Raw genomic sequence first — 13,877 nt, forward strand, 5'->3', positions numbered from 1 at the left:
TCAATTCAACCAACACTTATCAGGTCGGGCACCCACTCTACAGAAGACCCCCGTTTATACAGATGAGTCAAGCCAGTGGCCGTGGTCTAATCAGAACACAGACACCGTGGGGGAGGTGTGACAGCACACTGCCGCAGAGCCAGGGCTCACAGTTAAACATAAGCAGTTCTCTGTGCGGGAAGGGAGACCAGGGAAGCGACAGCTGAGTTGGGCTGAATAGGTAGCAAGAATTACGCTAAACAAAGGTAAAAGCCTGCTGCTTTTGACTTTGGGATCAACAGGAATCTGGATAAATACTTGTCACTGGGGGCACCAGGAAAGGCATTTCACAGAGAAGTCTGCATTCGTGATGAACCTTATGGAAGTAGCAGGATTTTCACCGGCAGAGAATGGGACAAAGGCCGTCTGGGAAAGCAGAGAGCCACACTGCAAAACCCCAGTGAGAGGAAAGCGGGGACTTTATGCAGGACGGTGACCCCTCTGTGTGAGAATATGAGGCAGAGGGATAAGGCTGGACGCGCCCACTGGGGCTGGATGCTGAAAGCCATGTGAAGGTGTCACACTTTAACCAACAGAGACCCAATGATGACACTGAGTTTGGGAATACCTAGGAACAGATTAAGCTGGCGTGGAGAACGAGATCACCAGCTAGAGATGCTGAGACCATGAAACCCCAAATCCTGGCAAACACCCGCTTGGGACCAGGGACCAGTTTTTCCTCAGTTTAAAATGTCCTGTCAAACCCAACCCTGCCGTAGTTACCCAGACTTCAGCTCTGTACCTGATCTCGGTGTCACTGCCAGGGTGGAACCAAACAAAGCATATGAATTATCAGTTGCCACGGGACATCTGTCACCACCTACAAAATGCAAAATAAGAGAAGGAAAATACACTGTCAAAAGGTTTTGTTTCACTGTCATCAGGATTTGAGAGCGAGAAGGAGAGCTGAAGAGAAATACAGGGAAGTCCCCGACACGCGCAGCGTGCTTCCACATCCTCGCTGGGCAGCAGCCCTGCCAGGCCCTGTGCAGGGCACTGCGGGCAGGAGAGCGGGCCCGGGCCCCTCCCTGGAAGGACCCTCCTGTCCAGACAAGTAACCAGGCAGCTGCCTTGCAGGGCGGTCAGGGCCAAGGGATGGAAGCCTGGGGGCTGTGGGAGCTCAGGGGAGCGGTGCTGACCCCGAGGAGAGACGGAGACACGGGCAGGGAACAAGGGAGGAGCAGGCCATCACAACACTCCCGGAGCAAGGCCATTCCAATGGCTGAGCCCAGGGTGCCCGGGAAGGACGTGGCGGGCTGCCAGGCCAGAGCTGAGAGGTCCGCAGGGACCCTCTCAAGTGTGTGAGGCAGGCAGTGTCCAGCTGAGGACTGGAGGAGTGAGCCCCGAGGCTGCTGCCGCAACCCGAGCAAGAGGGCAGGGCGACCTGACACAGGACGGCAGGCAACGCATTTGCAGCAGTGGAAGGAGGTGAAAGCGATTAGATGATCTGCGACAGTCTCTAATTGAGAAAGCACTTTCACATCGGAACTCTCAGTAGCTCAGTGGGCAGGATGGCACCGCAATTCAGATTTCCCAGAAGAGGAGACCAAGGGGTCTGCCTAGCATTCCCCAGAATGCGGTGGCGGGACCAGGGCTGTGACGGGCGTCGGATGCCCCGCCCAGCTCCTCCCACCCAGGCATGCTATCCCCAGCCAGGGCTCGCCTTCTGCCAAAACAGCAGTCTTGAGAGCAGAGCTTTCAAACAGGTGCCCTTAAATACAGCCCTAAAAAGTCTTTTACAAAGGAAGAAATGCTGCTGCCTATGGTAGCGTTCCCATCTTCACTCGAGGGCATGGAGGACACTGGAGGACATTTCTGCGGAGGCAGCACTGTGAGTTTTGAACACACCCTCCTGGATGCCTCTTACCAGGCACAGCCAGGGCTGACCCTGCACAAATTCCATAAGCAGGCACAGGCTGGTCGATGGCCTCCTCACCTGAGCTGCCCCAGCTCCCTCCTGGGCACCCTAAGCGCCGAGCTGTTCTCCTGGCTCCGGTCTCTCCTAGCCCGCCCCACGATCTCCTTGGCCCCACCTCCGCAAAGCCCTCAGAAGGGCTGGGAGCAGGCCTATAGCTGAAATGGCAATGCCCACTGCTAATGTAATCCCATGCAGACGGTGGCAGCATGGCACCCTCCCGGCCCTTTGAGGGTTCCCTAATAGGGGTTTATCCTAAGAATACTGTGCAACACCAAAAACCACTTTCACATCCACATTTACTAAAGCTCCTAATAAGAGGCCACTTTAATAATCACCAGGGTAATGGTCTGGTGACTATCTAAAAATAACCATTAGGAAACATTTATGATGTAGTATTGGGCAAAAACAAAAAAAAGGACACAGAATGGCACAAAAACCAATTTGAACACTATAAATTCATGTCTACATTTGATTATCAAATGAAGGGAAATATACAAAGTAAAAAAAAAGTATCATGTTGTAGATTAATGAAAGATTTTTTCCCCACTTTTTTTTTCATATTGTTGCATCGTCTTTTTGGTTAAAATTTTAAAATCCTTACCAAGGAGAAACCAATGAGCCAATCACCACAAGCTCCAAAGCAGAGTGACTGGGTGCTCATCAAGAGATTTTAAGTTTTTAAGGCGACAGATATAGCTCGCAATCCGAGTAAAGGGAAGTCCAGCCTTTCACGTAACGCTTCTTTATAAAGCGTCTTGACACTCCTTGTGCCACTGGATGCGAGCAGCAGGACCGTGATCCCCAGACACCTGAGGCTCGGTGCTGCAGGGGCCACACTGGACTTGGAGCTGAAAAACAACTTCTAGGCCCAGCCCCACCCCTGCTTGTGCCACCTGGCGCAGGCCCAGTGCCCTCTCTGGGTCTCGGTTCCTCCATCCATAGCGCGGAGGATGGCCTGGCCGACTGCTTGAGCCTGAGCATTGTTCCAGGCCCTCTACTGGGCAGGTGGCAGAGGAGTGACCGAACCCAGGCTTGTCCTCTGTCTGCCATCCTCAACAGGCCACGCAGGGCCGGACAATAAACCCATAAGCAGATGCAAAACAGAGCCAGTTTTCTTACCTACCAGGATGCTTTTCTGATCCTGAAAAACACTGACAGCCAGAGGAAGAGGTTTACTTCTCTTTTAAAGTCCGTAAGAGGGACTGAAAAGGATTTCCAGCGGTGGAGTGATGTGGGCAGGACTAAATGGATGGGAGGGAGCAAGACCAGAGGCAGTGAGGGCGGCTGGAAGCCCATCTCCACCTCCCCGAGAATCAGGAGGCCCCACACAGAGATCACACCATTTTGCCAAAGGTTGACAGCTTATTGGTGGTCACGTCACCTGGCTCCTGGAGCAGAGCATGTCTGCTGACAATGGAAAGGCACCATTCAGAAGCTCACAGGTCCCACACCGACGCACAGGGCCGCGCTCTGTAATCTAACAGTGAGGAGAGGCGGGAGCAGTACCATGGTTGTGGAGCTGCAGAGGCCGCTCAGGGGCAGGGAGGGCTTGGAGAGCCATAGTGAGTGCTGCTTCCTGCGCCTTCTTCTCCCCGTTCGCCAGCTGCTCCTCCAGCCTGCTCTGCAGCGCGCTGTTGGTATCGATGCTCCTTTCCAGTTGTGCCCGCAGAGCCTGGACCTCTGTCAGGAGGCCGTGCAGGTCACTGGCAGGGTCCTGCCCCTGCCAGCCTTCTCCCGTCGCCTCTGCTCTGGACTCTGCAAACACGTGCGAAGGGAAGGCTTGACATCTGCCACCACCAAAGGGTCAGCCGTGCAAGGAGCTCGACAGAGTTTTACACCCGCCACCGTCATCGCCCTCCCCTTCCTAAGAATTAGGTACAATTTAAAATAACAACTTGACTTTAAAAACAAAAATATTGGCAGACTTAATTGCTGCTATTCCACAGGCTAAATAAGAGCTGGAAATTAATTTTTGCTTCTGGCCATAAAAGCTTAGCAAATTGCACACCAAACCCCGAAATTATGTCTAGTAGTAATAAAACCTATTTGGACTGGAATTACAGAATGAAAAGGGGTTGATTTTTAAGAGCCACAGTATATTAAAAAGGCACAACAGCAAGAATAAGAAAAAGTAACTGAGGAGAAAAATGAACACTGTGAGGTGACCCTTTTGTAGATAAACTTTCAGTAGAAAGAAACCATCTGGAAAATTAGTTTAAGAAATAAAAACAAAACCCCACCAGAATTTATTTGAAACCCTTTGAGTTTACAGCCAAGTTACTCTGACCCGGTATCTCTCTCAGGATACAGAGAGGCCCAGGGCCAACCACCCTTTCCGGAGCAATGTCCAATGTGGAGTAGGTGCTCCACAATTATGTGCTGAATGAATGGGCGAAAAGAAACACACACTAGCAAGAAAATGACGATAAAAGTTATTTTTTGAGTGCCTACTACATGCCAGGTAATATGCAAGCATACTTTGAATGAATGAGCTCATTTAGTTTTCACAACAACTCTACAAAATAGATATCAGTAGGCCTGTCTTATAGAGGAAGAAACTGGCCCAAAGGGGTGAGGTGACCTGCCTAAGGCCGCGTCGCCAGGAAGTAAGGCGGTGACAATCCAGACCTCAGCTGGCCTGGCTCCTGAGCCTAAGTCCTTCTCGTGCTTCCTGCGGTGTTTTTAGAAGACAGGGCCAGAGACCTTGCTTCAAAATGTACCTAGTCCACCCAGGAGGCAAGCGTGGGTTTGATGGCAGCATTTCAGGAAAGCGTGCTGCACCCGCTGTGTGGATGGGCCAACAGCCCGAGAACAGGGCCCCAGCTGAGAAGGGCCCTGGACCAGGGCGCCCAGTACCTCTCGGGATCCTGTGCTCCTCATCCAGCTTCTCAAACACCTTCAGCTCCACTCGGAGCGACTGGAGCAGCCTGTTGTTCTGGGCGAGCAGCTGCTGCCTCCACTGCACCTCCTCCTGCACCCTGCGAAGGCCCAGCGCGGGGGGGGAGAGGTTAGCTCGAGCTTAAAGGGACTTACTCAAACCCCACAGGGCGGGCCAATTCCACCCGCAGCTGGAAGTGTGGACCAGAGTGGCAACCGTGGTTAGGAATTCCAGTCGCAGGCACGACTGCCCGAGTGCCCCTCTGGGCCCAGCCCTTTACGTACGTTACCGCATGCAATCTTCACAGACACCCTAAACGCTATGTGCTATCTAAGCCTCATTGCATGCATACGTGGAAGTGAAGCTCGAAAAGGATGTGTCTTACCCAGGGTGCACGGCCCGGGAGAGGGGCCAGGCCTGTGTGATGGCAAAGACAGTGACCTTGCTTGGTCACCGCGCCCCCTTGGGGAACTGAGAGTGATGTTGGTCACTCTAAAACGAGGGGGCATTCACGAGTGCCGACAGGAACAACTGAAGGCTCGTGGGACGAGGCAGGGTCTAAGGGAAAACTGCAAAGAGCAGCTGGTACGATCCTTTTAAAATCCAAGTCAGACTCACGCTCCTCCTCCACTCAGTATCCTGCCCAATGGCTTCCCATGTCGCTCAGAGTAAAAACCAAAGTCCTTTCCACGCGACAAAGTCCTACATGATTCGGCACCCAGCCGCCTCTCTGCCCTCACCCCTACCACGCGCCGTCTCTCCTTTAGTTGCACTGGCCACCCTGCCCTGCCCTGCAGAGGCCAAGGACACCCAGCCTCGGGAACCTTACCCTTTCCTCCAAAAATGATCTTTCACCAGATATGTGCAGCTCTCACACCCCCACTGCCTTCGGGTCACGGCTCAAATGGCATCTATGCAGAGAGCCCTTCCCTGACCCACCCAGAAAAACAGCAGCAACCCGTCCCATAGGCGCTATCCTCTTGATGCAGACGACCTGTCTCCATGTGATTCCCGCCTGATGTATGTAGTAGGTATCTGCGTGCCTACTGCCTTACTGACCATCCCTGCACCAGGGCAGGGGCTGGCACGCCCCGTCCCAGGACGCCCGGCACGGGCGCGGCTGCACCCGACCACTACCTGCTCAGCTGGCTGCGGCTGCCACACAGCTCCTGGAGCAGCTGCTGGTTCTGCCTGTCCTTGTCGCCTGCCTCCTTCTGCAGCCTTTCGTTCTCTCCCTTCACACAGGCCAACTCTTGCTGGAGGTGCTCAAGGTTCGCAGTCTTCCTGGAGAGGGACTCGCGCAATTTTTCATTCTCCTTCTGTTTATCTGCAAACACAAAAAGTGCCACTGAGAAGAGGCACCATTTGTTTCTTCCAACCCTATTACGCAAATACAGCACTTCAGCTCGAGCACTCTAAGAATACAAAAGAGAATGAGATTTAATCTGGCATTTATGATTCTGGCATTCCAATTATCTTACGCAGTTTGGGCAGATAAATCTGTCAACATCAAGGCTACAGATTAAACGTCACTGGGATGAAATGGGCCTGTTTAATTTTCTATTAAATAATGGGCTGTGCAAACCTAGTTACTTTGCCTTCACAGAGCACACACTGGGTAGAAATTATAGACAAAAGCAAGAAACAGGCCCCCAACTCTGGCGATGGGTGTTGGAAAAGCCCACGAGCCTCCCACAAGGCCAGCAGGGGCTGTGCAGATGGCAGCATGGGCCTGTTCAGTCCTCAGGCGGGGACGGCACCTCTGCTGAGGAACAAGGCACCCCTGGAGCACAGAGACGGCACTCAAGAGCACGGCTGGGAGGCAGAGGTGTGTTCAAGTGCCCTTCCGCTGACTGACCGACCCCATTACCCACAGTGAGTTTCTTCACCTCCCTGTGCCTCAGTTTCCTCACGTGTATCACTGTGAGGATAACTGGGTAACCACATGCAAAGGCCTTAGCCCACGGCTTTACAAGCACTTGGACGCTGTACGCACTCCACAGCGCGAGCTGCTCGCAGTGCTGGTAGCAGCCAGCCAGCGCGTCTGCAGAGCTAACTGCAGGCATTTCATTAAGACCCTCCCGAGCATCACCTTATTTACTCCATGGTAGGTACTATTATCTCCCTGTTTTCCAGATAGGAAAATGAGGAATGAAGAGGTTAAGACATCCCCCAAGATGCCACAGCCAATCCATGGCGGAGCTAAGATTCAGGCCCAGGTTTTCTGATCCACTCTTAGCCACGACACAGTCATTTCTGGGCACGTTTTCTCCTCCTCCTCAGCCTCCAGCCACACTTAGCGTCGCATAAATTCCTCCCGGTGTTGCCTCACTCCATCACTAACCCCTAAGCGTCTGTCTGCTCTCTTCCTTCTATTTAAAAGGCCCTGGCTATCCGAAACCTTAGGGACCTCGGGTAACCCCTACTTACCCTTCTAGACTCCGCTTTTGAAGACCAGCGTCCCCTGGGTCAGGGTGACATCTCCAGGGCCCTGAGCTCCCTGCGCCTGCCTTTTTCACGGCCAATCTTCACACTGGCTGCCGCGTGTTGCCTGGTTGGTTCTTCCATAAGACCATAAGCCCCCCGAGGGCAGGGGGCTCACTTCTGTATCAGAATCTACACGGACCCTGACATTGAACCGGAGTCAGAAACGCTTGTGGAGTGAATGAACGATCTGCAGAAGCCCTGCTTTCCTCTCTTAACCCCAAATCGGCATGAGTGACCTCTATGTAAAGGGAAGTGAGCGGGCCCGCGTGTCAGCTCCACCACCTTCTAGCTCTGCGACCACAGGCTGGTGAATCCCCTAGGCCACAGCCCTTACCTGTAAAACAGGACTGATAATATGTCATTCCAGAAACATTTTAAGTATCGAGAGGTAATGTATGTGAAAGCTCTTCGGGGGCTGAGCTCCAAACAGAAGGAATTAAGAGTGGGGATCTTTATAAGAAATACTGGGGAAACTTTCCTGAATGTAGGAAATTTCCCGCTGAGATTTTGGCAGTTACATATTCCCAGGCCTTCTCTCTTCCACTGTGAATGAAGACAAATGAGAGGTGGCTGTAGAGAAGGATGGGTAACAAGTAAAGAAAGTGACATTTACTGAGTCCCTATTAGAGACACCATGCTGAGGGCTTCACAGTGTTTAATTGTCACAACAGCCCTATGAGGTGTTCCTGTTTTACAGCGAAGAACGCTGAGGTCCAGAGAGGTTAAGTGACCTGCCCAAAGTCCCAGAGCCACAGGATGTGGACCTAGGCTCGTCAGACTCCAGTGCCTGCACTCTCTCCATGCCACAGAAGGCTGTGGGGCTCCGGGCTGCAGGTGACTCCTGTCATTCTTACCTCTGGAGCCTCTAGCAAGCATTGTATTGAGGGCCTGGTTCTGCTTCCTCAGGAAACGAATTTCTGACATCAGGGAATTATGCAGCTCTGAACCATAAGCAAAAATGTTTGCAGAACCTATAAAAACACACATAAATAGTGATTTGTGGCGAGTCCCCAGGTCAGTATGGAGCTTTCTAGAACACAGTTTTAAATAACGAGGAAACACAACATGGAAAGAAAATCACTCCTGTGAACAACATATGGTATTACCAGAGCCCCAAGGGAAATGAGAGTGAGCTCGAAAGAGGAGACAAACAAGGGCTCCCCCACATCTCACCTGTCCTAAGGGTGAATAAAGGAGGAGACCTGGGCTGGGGGTGGGGTGAGTGGCTGACAGTCTCAACCTCCAGAGGTCCAAACCCGTATATCCAGCTCCCTGCTGGACCTCGGCCAGTCCAGAGCCAAAGCCGAAGTCCTTACCTTCCCTCCCTCACCTTCCACACCTGCTCTCCCTCCTGCTTCCTGCCGCTGTAGATGGTATCACCCACCACTGCCCCTAACCCCAATCAGAAACCTGGGAGCCATCCTATCTCCCCTGCTGCCCAATCAGACAAACCACGATACTGCTCCACTCTTTTCTGGCCCAATAGTTCAGACCTTATCACCTTACCTCCCGGCTACTCTGCCAATGGGGCCACTCATGTTATTCTCTGCTCAAAATCATTTGATGGCCCACCACTGCAAAAGACAATCAAATGGCCCAAACTTCAGATCTCCATGATCCTGCTCCAATTTCAGGGCATACCCCACACCCTCCACCCTGGAACCTAAATCCCTCAAATGCAACTAACCAGGCCACCTGTGTGCCCCAAACATACCATGTGGTCACACATCTCCCTGACTTTGCAGAATGAGGTATTTCCTTCGCCTCAAATGCCTCCCACCTTCTTCACCTGTCAAAACCACACTCGTCCTTCAACTCTTGGCTCAAACTCACTGCCTCTAAATGTTTGCTATAAGAGCAGGGTCTAAAGCTAGACAGACTGCAAATAACCTCCCCAGGCTGTGATCTGTCTCCTGAAATCCTACCCCTTTCTCCGGCTGGACACCTCCCTGACACTCCCTGTCCTCTGAGCTTTCTACGTGTCTGCACCGTATATAATGTTCACGCCCACTGCTGCCCTCTGGAGGGCACCTACGGTGTGCGAGGCGCTTTCTACATGTGGCAGGCAGAAGCTGCCTTCTCCGTTGTCCTACACCACAGAGCCAAATGCCAGACACCTGCTTTCCCAGCCTCCACTGCGGCGAGAACATGGTCACGTGCTACTTCTGGTCAGTGAGGCTTGATGGGAAGCCTGCTGAAGCCTCTGGGGAAGGATTCCCACCCAGATGAAAAGAGAAGGCAGGGCGAAGACCCACCTTCTTCCTCCCTGTGCTCTGGACACCGTCCTGAGAGGGTGTGATGCCTATAATAGCTGCAGTCATCACAGGTACTGAGCCTAAGCCCTGCCATCACTGAGCCATTAACCTGCCTCTGGGTTTCTTGTTATGTAAGAAAACATAAATCCCTATTGTTTACACCAGTTTTTACACTTATTCTGTTATCTGCAGCTGAAAGCTCTTGTAATATTCAAACTCCCTAAAAGGAAGGTATGATATCAGGTCTCTCAAAAGCCGAAGTTCAAACTCCTTCCACTATACAGCGCTCCCTTTTTGTCATGCTAATGATTCACTTGCCACAATGTCATAGGCTTTTCAGTTTACCTATGTCTCTCCCCACCACCTTCCTCCACTCCCCCCTAGGAATTCCGGTGTCTTTTCAGAGACACCTAGGTTTCAACCATGGCTCTGGCCTCCTAATAGCCTCATGGCCTAAGGCAAGTCACATAACTTCCCTAGGTCTCCATTAGCTCAATAAAAATGATCGCTGTTATTATCCCTGTGACCACCATTTGTATTAATATCGTGACTGGTGATAGGCTGGAGCCAAAACAGGACCAAAGAGCAATCTGGAAGAACAGGAAAAAATTCTACAGGAATCTCCTATGACCACAACTGAAGTGATCACGTTTCAAAAGAATCATCAGGCCAGAGAACAGTTTCTGACAAAGCCTGTGCTAGCGGGTCCACTTTTGGTGCTCAGAGGCCAGTCTTTCCTCTGACTGACATCACTGGAGCTCATGTAACTGATGATAAGCTGGAAGATGTGATCTGTGAGATGACAGTTTTTAACAACACTCCACCTCAACATTACCAGGAGCCGTGTCTTTCTCAAACCTGCTCCCAAGATGAACATTTCACAGCAGGGGGGAGGCACAGCCCCATCTATTTCTTTGTCTTTTTGAAGATTGTGACAACATGGTGAGAACACCACGTCTTTCCACCAGCGTAAATACTTTATGAATGCCTTTTTGCAAACCTTCCCGTCAAAGCGAATTACTCTCCAGAGCAATTGCCTGCTCCATGATAGCTGGTGGCTATTTGAGCCCCCAAATAATTCTGTAATTGGATTTGCCACGGAAAATGTAAAACAGAATGAATCTAATTCGGGCATTACCAAGAGTGAATGTGAAGGGCCCGGGCATGTATTTCTTTCCTGTGTCTGATATAACTAATAAATGAGGTTAATCAGTCTCCCTGGGGGGGTGAGGGGGAGGATGCAGAATTGGGGGGGGTGGGGGGTAGAGAGAGTAATGGGACCATTCTGAACCAAACTGCAGCACATGCCATACTTTAGGAAGATGCCCTTCCAGGCTGATGGCTTTGATGGGCTAGAGAGGAATCAGAACCAGACCAGGGGGTCCAAAGATTCCAGTGTAGTCACTGAGTACATCCAGAACTTAGGCATCTCATCTCTAAAAATGGGACTGACATTAGCATCCTCGCCCTTTACTGAGCTTTGCAAGGTTAAACTAGTGATGGTATACACATTAAAACAGTAAAATAACACAGAAAATGATGGAGAGAACAAGCATTTATTGAGTGGAGTGCTGAGCAAAGCCTCATTCACAACACTGCCTCATTTAATCTCACAGTGACTCTTGTAAAATAATTAAGACTGGAGAGGTGGGTGACTTGCCCAGAGTCACAAAGCTAATACACAGGAGAGCTGGGGTCCACACCCAGGACGTCCAATCCCAAACAATCTCAAGTTTTTCCCAGTTCACAAAGCCGCTCTCAAGACACATTCTTCACAGAATGAGGACACTCTCTTTGGAACAATAAGAAAAGATGTCCAAAATATATTGTTTGATAGATAAAAAGGGGACAGAATAGTGATATAAAGCATTCTACCTTTGGGGTAAGTGAGGCAGGGAATAAGAACATATATTTGTATTTACATTTAAAAACCACTATTTGAGGATTCAGAAGAAAACAAACAAACAAATGTGGGAGGAGAGAAGGGTAGAATAGAATCAATGGACACAGAATGGCGTTATTAATTTTTCAATCTTGTGACTGTCTTACTCATGGAAAAAAAATATTTTAAAATTCTTCATGGAAGAATATTCCATTCCTGTGGCCATGCAGGAATATTGGAGACCTTTTGACTGGCATATGAGATTCACCAGACCGCTAAAATGCTAACATTTTTATAATCCATTATTAACAAAAAACAAAATACTACTTTGTTTTATTTTAAAATGCCTATTGCACTAGAGCTTCCAATGCGAACGAAGAGCCAACCACAATTCAAGATGTCAGAGGCCAGCGGACTTCTCCAATGACTGGAAAATTAACATTTATCAAAGTACCTGCTTTGTGCCAGGGACAGTGGGGGAGACTACTTAATGTTAGCTCACGTAATTCTCATCACAACAAGATAAAACGGAAGTTGTTATCCCCATTTTACAGACAAATTACTCTGAGAGTCAGCAAGGTTAAGTGAGGTCTCCCTGGAGGTAAGCAGCAAGGGACGGATTTGAACTGCACTCTCTCTGGCCGCAAGTTGGATGCTCCTCCCAATATACAGAATGTTTCTCCTGTAGGCAAATGCATCCCTAATGAAGCACCCACAGGCCTGCACTGCCCTTGGGAAGGTCCTCCTTACCTTGATCAAATTCAGACCCTCGCCGTTCCAGCTGTCTCCGAAGCTTCTCATTGGTCTTAATAGATTCTTCTAAACGTTTTCTCAAGCTTCGAATTTCTTGTATGTGCTCCATTAGCAGGTCTACAGGAAGGAGGGCATTTTTAATTTCAAGTCTGAAGCCCCGACAAAGTGAATAATGTCTAGATTATACAGTGATTGTGACATTCCAATGGTCTGGATGTATTTAGACAGTCAGCAACTGGCAATTCCTTCCTCGGGGAGTCTGAGCAATTGCCCACAGCCCACAGGCGCAGTTCTGTAGTGATTCTCTGTAGCCCTCCATAAGCAAGATGTTTTAAATCACACAGAAAAATTATATTCCATACAATTTTAATGCTAACTCTAATGCAGGCTTTTATTCTTCTAAATATCAAATATTAAAATCTTCCTTATGGTGAAACTAACAGATCACTTTCAAGTCTGCTTGAATTGCCTGAGAGTTGATTAAACTACCTTCATCAGGAATTTAGATATTTTCAAGACTAATTCTTTGAAAGGAATATGTTTCCTTTCGTTTATCACTTACTAATGTAATACTTAAAAACAAAATAAAACAATAATCTCAAAGCCAGTGAGAATGGTGAGAAGAGTACTCTCAAGGATACATCCTATTCTGTGAGTATAAATATATATGACTTTTGGAGACTATTTCCATCATTAGCCTTAAAAACGTTCTTTCCAATGTCTTTTACTAAATCACTCTACTTTTAGGAATTTATTTAAAGAGATCATCAGAAATGCTGACAACCATTTGCCAGAATGCATGAAAATGTTCATTTTGGCACTACATACAACAGTAAGAACTGAAAATAACTCCAATTACTAAATAAAGTGTATTATATCCATTATGATGTAGTATTATACAGTTATTAAAATTATATTTTGAAGACCCTATAATATCAGGGAAAAACATAGATACAAAATGAGTTAGCACAATCGCTCTATTTAAAAACTTACAGATAGGAACATATGTATACAAAAGAAGGAAACACACATAAATATTAACAGAGGTTGCCTTTGGGTAGTAGATTTTAGAGTTTTCAAAACTTTTACATTACATCTTAATACTATATTTAATAATATACACAAATTTAAATTTTCCAAATTTCCTAAATGAGTGTGTGTGTGTGTGTGTGTGTGTGTACACACTCACTTAGGAAATTTAAAAAGTATATATATATATATATATATATATATATATATATATATATATATATATATATATATATATATATATATATTTTAGCCTCTGCCACACTTCACTCTAATAAAGAAAGAAGGATATTTCCAATCTAGAGGTAGGTTTCTAGAATCAGTGTTGAAAGCATAATCACATTAAGTATCCAAAGGCAAAACTAATGTCTTTAATTCATCAATTAGGCTATACTCAGTGTGTCTTAGTAATGTTTGTTTTAAAACATTCTACTAATGTTATGACCCAGTTTTAATCCCCCCCAAACGACTTTCATTTGAAAGTAGCACAATGTTACAGATCTTTTCTTAATTAAACAGTAATTTCGCCATGAATCTGAATGTTTGTGAGATGACTGAGATGACTTCATTCCCAACCCTTCAGCTATCTCCTCGTCACGCCAGGCATGTGGCTAGTCACTGGCTAGAACGTCCGAG

At 48.4% G+C, this 13,877-nt stretch overlaps 1 protein-coding gene across 4 annotated transcripts in view; it reads right to left on the reverse strand.

Annotated features, from left to right (window-relative positions):
- Positions 1–13,877, reverse strand: part of CDK5RAP2 (CDK5 regulatory subunit associated protein 2) — a 171,719-nt gene that overhangs the window by 14,891 nt on the left and 142,951 nt on the right. For all 4 annotated transcript variants that reach the window (XM_019648259.1, XM_019648261.1, XM_019648260.1 and 1 more), the window contains 6 exons: positions 12,210–12,329; positions 8,177–8,293; positions 5,973–6,162; positions 4,814–4,935; positions 3,464–3,712; positions 782–859 (listed from right to left, as the gene is read on the reverse strand). In XM_019648259.1, coding sequence (XP_019503804.1) covers positions 782–859; positions 3,464–3,712; positions 4,814–4,935; positions 5,973–6,162; positions 8,177–8,293; positions 12,210–12,329 — 876 coding nt within the window. The remainder of the gene's footprint in view (positions 1–781; positions 860–3,463; positions 3,713–4,813; positions 4,936–5,972; positions 6,163–8,176; positions 8,294–12,209; positions 12,330–13,877) is intronic.

This window comes from Hipposideros armiger, unplaced genomic scaffold, assembly GCF_001890085.2.
Source record: "Hipposideros armiger isolate ML-2016 unplaced genomic scaffold, ASM189008v1 scaffold_123, whole genome shotgun sequence".
Lineage (NCBI taxonomy): Eukaryota > Metazoa > Chordata > Mammalia > Chiroptera > Hipposideridae > Hipposideros > Hipposideros armiger.